Here is a 6,417-nt window from a genome sequence, read left to right as displayed (position 1 = left end):
AGAGAAACAAATTAAATTATACAAAGACCAGTTGTTAAAAATGCTGACATGTTTAGGATATCACAAGGAAAACCTTGGGAGACAGGAAGTGCAGTTATCTGATCCAAAGCCCATGATATCATCCAAGACTTCCACTGATTTCTGAAAACTTTGACATGGCACCAAAGTTCTGCACCGATTTTAATCTGAAGACATAAAATTAAGTAATATGAGAGTAGCAATACGAATGGAGGGACTTTCTATGTAAAGCCAAAATCACAGCAAACATGACAGAGTTAACTGAAGTTTCTTCCAGCTTCTGTAGTTTTTATTTTTATTCTTATAAAACACTTTTCTATATGCTATCAGTCATTATATGTCTTGCATATCATCAGTACTTAATTGCATCTAATTATTAAGGACTGAATACATAGTGCCACATACTTGGAGTGCAACAGACATAAGGTGGCATGTAAATACTCTGAAAATCTCAGCTCCAACAGGTAAATTTGTTAATGGAAGGTATCTTACATTCTGTCATAATCAAGCATTTTTTTTATTATTTAGAGATGTTTGCATTTATTGGGCATGCATATCATCTATGAGTTAAAAGGTGGTTAATCAAAGTTGGTGGTTTCTTTTATCCTAATTATATATTTTTATTCTTAATTATTGTTTTTAATGAAAAGCTATTATTGACAGTTCAAATTATTAATAATATAAGCAAAATCTTGAAGAAACAACAATATTCTCATCTTAACATGCTCCACAGGTATATAACTACAGGATCCTCTCCACATCCCAGTGGAACAGCTGGGCTTTTCTTTCTACAGGCAGGTCAAGAAGCTCCCAGAAGCCAAGCAGTCTGTGCAGAGTGAGATGTGGGTGAGGAGTGGGGACTTCTGGGGTCGGTGTTCAGCACATGGTCCTTTAGCAGCAAAGACATGGAGTGTCACTCCAGGGCTGTAACCACTCCAGGTTTGCTGTGTGCCTTCCCCAGATGCCACCAAGGAGCAGAACTTGCCATGAGCGCCTCAGTAGCTGGACACCATGGGACACACATCGACTCCAGGCTGAGTACAGACATGATAAATCATGATGGAACAGGAGTGGTTTCAGCCCTGAACAGATGAGGAATTCTCTGACTGGTTTCTGGACAGGTGACAGAGGAAGATGGGAAAATGTGGAGTCCTTCCTTTCCACTGAAGCTTTCCCTAGGCTGTGCAAGGTGTGATGTTTGCCTTACACAGCAGCTGGATCCATGCCTCTCCTCCCCAGCTCTCTCTGATGATGAGCAGATGGCAGCAGCAAGGTGTCACAGATCAGGACAGACAGCCCCAACCCTGGCTGCAGAGAAGGTGGCAGGACAGGACCTGCCAGGTGAGCTGGGCCTTGCTTGGACAAGTACTGAATGCAAAATTCCTGAATTGGCTTGCTGTGGGAGCAGGGGACAGAAAGGCTGCAGAAAGTCAGAACTTTGCAAAACATGTCAGGGAGAACTGGCAGGGAGAGCCTTCATCTTCTTCATCATGCAGCATCTTTGCTTCTTTAGAAGAAGGGACCCCTTTGGAAAGTAGTCCCTGGAGATGACTTCACCAAGTGCCTCCAGAGGCATTCAGCCATTTCACAGTCATTTCTCAGAGAAAATCAGATGGCACCTGGCAGCCCGAGGCAGAAATACACAGAAACAGTTTCATCTCATTGCAGTGGCCAGTGCGGACAAGTGAAGGAGAAATGACTGCTCTTATTTTGGATATATCTTCTTTGATGGCATCTTTTTCTCTGCACAAAATGAAATCACCTTTTTATACAGTACAATTAAGCGGTCTTGGCCCAGCTTAAAAGCAATGAAGACAATTTCCATGCCAATCATAATGTAGAGGGAAAAAAACAAGAAAAACTTGGGATGTTCTAGTTTTGTATCTCCAAATCCAATAGTGGTCAAAGTGATAAAGCAGAAATAAAAGGCTTCCTGAAAATCCATATTTCTTTCCCAGTTTGGAAGAATAGCAGCTGCACAGGAGATGTACACAAAGATAACAAGCACCATCAATACAATGGGCACATCTAATTTTTCCAGCTCTTTCCCTATCTTGTCAAAGTTCTCGATTACTCTGGACACAGTCTTTCCCCTGGCTAGTTCAGGACATGAACTCCATCTCTCCATGTTTTTATTTCTTGCTTGTTGTGTGTTTTCATTCTCCCTGGCAATTAACATTTCAAAAAGTTCCACATTGCGATATTTGACCGGCCTCCGTTTCATACCTGACTGACTTCTCAGCACTTCCATAATCGTCTGGGGCTCATTGATGACTATTTTAGACTGTGCCCTGGATTTCAGTTCACTCCTTTTGCTACACGTGGATCCAGAACAGAGTTTAGAGGCCTGAATTTTGGACTGTACTTTCCTGAACTCGTTGTAAGACTTGGATAAGACAGTGGCAAGGATGTCTCCCATGTCTGTCAGGACCAAGAACATCAGAGGGATCCCAAAAAAAGCATACAACATGCAGAGGTATTTCCCAATCCGTGTCACAGGATAGGTATTACCATAACCTTGAACAAGAACAAGAAGAGGAAGAGAAGGGAAAGAGAGAGAGATGTGATACATAAAATGGTAGCAGAAGATTTCCCTTAATCCAATTTGGGTATTTATATTTCCTTCCTCTAACATGTTGGATATGAAACTTCAGTTCTAAGTCAGTGCTTTTCCTTTATAGTGGGAGAAAACACTGGTATTATAGTAACTGTATTAAATGTTAATAGCTGTTTTTCTCCTCATCCTTCAGAAGACATTGAGTATTTCTTCTCTCCCTTCAAAACCACTGCTCTTTTCTAGATGAGCTTCTAGGCCAAGTACATAGCCTGTAAGATTATCAGCTCATATGCTGAGGTATGTTCTCCTTCACTTTCTTCATCCATTCATGTTTTCACTCGTGGCTGCCACAGGCTTTGGTCTGAACCCATGCTCAGTCCCTGCTTTGCTGTGAGGCACTGAAATACTACTTATTCTTGGTCACTGTTCCCCACAGGCTAACTGAGAATGCTAATCTTTACTGTTGAAGCAATTGGGAAAGATTATTGTAGTTATTGCACAGAGTGATTTTATTTACTCTTCTTTAAATTGATTTCAGTAAAAATAACTTGTGCGGTTTCAAGGCTTAAAACTTATGCTGAGCTTAAATTTAGCTATCTAGAAATCTATCCTAGCTGAGCCACTAGGGAGCTTCCCTGGACAGGGAAGAGATGGCAGTTCTGACCATCAAACTTCAGAGTAGATGCCTCAGTTCTCCCAGACAACTCAAGGTAGATAATTTGATTCTATCCTGAGGTGATTTATCGGTTCCTAATACTGCAAATAACAAATCCACTGCAATGGAAATAGCCACCTACTCCATCTACTAGCTGCAAATATTCCAGGCTTTCTATTGATCCCAAAACTCAGGTCAAAACTGAAGAAGATGCATTAATACTCAGTGCTGTGAAGACAAAAATACCGGCAGATTAGAAATAAATAAGTTGGGTCAGTGTGTATGGGGACATTTATCAAATGTCATGGTAAAGGAAGTGGGTAAATACATCCAGGGAAGACATTTCCAACAATATGCTTTTTCATCAGTTTGCTGAAGTCAAAGCTTTCTGATAAAACATCCCCTTTCAAAAGATCCTGGCTGCTGTGTTTGTCCCAGGAAATATTCATAAGGCTGAGGATTCTGGTCACATCCCCAGTGTGTCTCTGACCACCCAGACTTCTCTCTTCAAACTGCAAGAAGCTGAGTTTGAACAGTCATCTAAGACATGAGAGTCTGAGGTTTGAGCTGTGACACAGCACACAAGAGCTCTGAGTGAGTACATAGCTCTCACACTGATCCTTGTATAGGATAAGCTCTTGTTTAAGGTTTAGTTTTTCTTTTACTGTAAGATGCAGACCCATGCTGGGATCTTGAGCATATCCTAATGCAGTGAAGAACTGTTTTTGCAATTTGATACAATGCTGTGGGAATATTTCCCATCCAGCTTTGATTATGACAAATTTGGATAGACAGTGCCTGTACTTGCCAGCATTTGAGAAAGATTAACAAAGGGATAAAAGTAGCTTTGGGAATGAGCATGAGGAGTTGTATTTAGCAATGCAGAGGGAGCCAAAATCAGAGCAGATGTTTCTATTTGATCTAGGTCCTCCTTTGAAATATGAAGTCAGAATGAAAGATTTCAGAGGTGTGACTTAAACACTATCATGTGCTGTTAACCCAGAGAAATGTGAACACCACCATGGTTAATTACAGAGACACAGATTAACAAATCTAAATTAGACATAAGTAACTGAGAAGCAATTGAAAAACAATATATGCATTATGAATTACTTTTTCCAGAGAAGAAAACATTACCCAAGAGGACACATAACAATGAGAAGGATAAGGTTTGACTGAGTAATTGAGCTCTCTTTTTAGTCCAATAATTCTGTGCACATCACATGTGAATACATATTATAGTATATATGTAATGGTGCAGTTAATTAGTGTGTACCATCACTAGTTACCAAATTATCACTTGTTTCTGTGACTCAGCTATGTCTCTGCAGTCTGTGTTTGCAGAACCGCTTGGAGATTCATCACCAATACTCAGGAGAAAAATTCAAGGGGATTTGAGCTTTGGGTTTAGAAGGGGTGTTTTTGTTTGTTTGCTTGTTTGTTTGTTTGTTTAGGGTGGTTTTAATTCCGTGGAAGAAATGCATTAGAGAAAGCAGCAATCGGAATTGATTCTGAAGGGTGTTACTTTACCTCTGTACTTACCCACAGTGGTGAATACTGTGCAGCAAAAAAAGAGAGACCCAAAGAAATTCCATCTGTCTTCTGGATTGATAAACCAGACTGGGTCAGCTGTGTTGAAAAGCTCACGGATGTCATTCTTATATATTTTCTCATTTTCCGTCACGTTATCTGTCACAGTCACAGCAGGAGGCATAGTGAGTGTTTGCAGACCACCACTCAGGGAGCAGCCAGCCTGTTACTCCAGTGAAATTTACTCCAGCTGAGAACTTCTTCATATTCGCTTAAAAGATAAAAATACTCACCTTCTCACCCTCCCCTTTCAAGCCCCTCACCCCCACCTCTGAAAAAATCAGGTGGGTTCAGTGGCTTCGGTGAATAAAGAAACAAGGAACAAATATCATTATAAAGAAGTAGGACAAGAAGATTGAATAATCAGCTTCCAGCTTGAATGTCCTGTTTCATTTTAGACTTCCCAGGAGATTAGTCTTCTTTTGACCCAAAGACATTAAGAAATGTAGGGTCAACAGCAGGGAACTGACATGAACCACTTGCATCTCACTGCCCAGTGCCCTGCTGTGAATCCCAGAGCCTGCAACCCTTCTTCCTCCTCCCCATGGCTGAGCCTTGCTTGAAAGGACATTTACAGGGTTAATTTCCCAAAACTGGTTGTTGTGTCAGCACAGCTACCTGAGTGAAACTCCCAGCCTATGTACAAGCCCCATCACAAATCCAGGAGGATTTCTAGCCGTTCTCTTCTCCTCTACCCCCTCCATCAGCATCACTGGGTCTGGGGTGCAGAATGGCTCCTGTCTCCCTTTTGAGCATCCCATCACCAGAGGGCTGGTAGGGAAGCTCAGAGCAGGGAAGAGGAAGCTGGAGAAACTTTCTGAGAGGATTCAGCCCCCAGTAAACTGAAGGAAATACCACAGGAATCTCAGCTTCTTGTTAAGAACCTGAGGTAACCTGGGCAAAAGGGAGAACACAGGCACCTCAGGAAAGTCATTCCAGGCAGGAACACAGGAGCTGGGGAAGCTTGCAGCCAAAAATCACAGCTAAGGAAGAAAACAGCAGTCATTAGCTAAGCAGAGAGAAAATCCTGTTTGCAGGGTCAGCTGTTAGTATTCTGAAGAATGTCTTCAAAAGCAAAAAAAAATCTCCTTCAAAAAGCAAGATAATGAGTAGCTCCCTGTATGGTTAAGACATTTTGAAATTCCAGTACATACCTGATAACTTTCTGGCGAGGTAGGTCAGATTCTGCAGAAATGTTATATATTCTTCACTTAAAGTCACCTCCCGGTTACCTTCAATGTGGGAAAACATGAGAGCCCCAAGAAAAGCATAGATGACAAGAGATAGAATAAAGCAGGCATGAGGAAACACTGCCCAAAATATTTTTTTACATGTCATTTTATGTCGCAGAGGCTGTGATGTTGTTGCCATCCTAAGTTCACTTTTTTGTTTTAATATATAATTTTGTGGAGAAGACACAGCTTTTAGAAAGAAGGATGAGGATGTAAAAGCTTTTGCAGCCAAGAAAAGCTTCTCCTGTGAAAACAAGGGTTGTTCTGCCTCAGGCTTTCAGATCACATGTCTTTATAAGTGAAGATTGCACTACAGTCCCCACGGAAAAGGAGCACAACTAATCAAGCCCTGAAATACTTCTCAG

General features: G+C 41.3%; 1 protein-coding gene across 1 annotated transcript; it reads right to left on the bottom strand.

Moving 5' to 3' along the window:
• Positions 1–1,723: 1,723 nt before the first annotated feature.
• KCNK18 (potassium two pore domain channel subfamily K member 18) lies at positions 1,724–6,191 on the bottom strand. Its single transcript, XM_069020462.1, has 3 exons — positions 5,975–6,191; positions 4,773–4,919; positions 1,724–2,535 (listed from the first exon to the last, which is right to left on the bottom strand). Exons 1-3 carry the CDS (start codon positions 6,189–6,191, stop codon positions 1,724–1,726), a joined length of 1,176 nt encoding a protein of 391 aa, XP_068876563.1.
• Between the last annotated feature and the right edge of the window lie 226 nt (positions 6,192–6,417).

This window comes from Aphelocoma coerulescens, chromosome 6 (assembly GCF_041296385.1).
Source record: "Aphelocoma coerulescens isolate FSJ_1873_10779 chromosome 6, UR_Acoe_1.0, whole genome shotgun sequence".
Taxonomy (NCBI): domain Eukaryota; kingdom Metazoa; phylum Chordata; class Aves; order Passeriformes; family Corvidae; genus Aphelocoma; species Aphelocoma coerulescens.
Note: the sequence above shows the minus strand (reverse complement) of the source record. Positions and strands in the feature narration are given on the sequence as shown.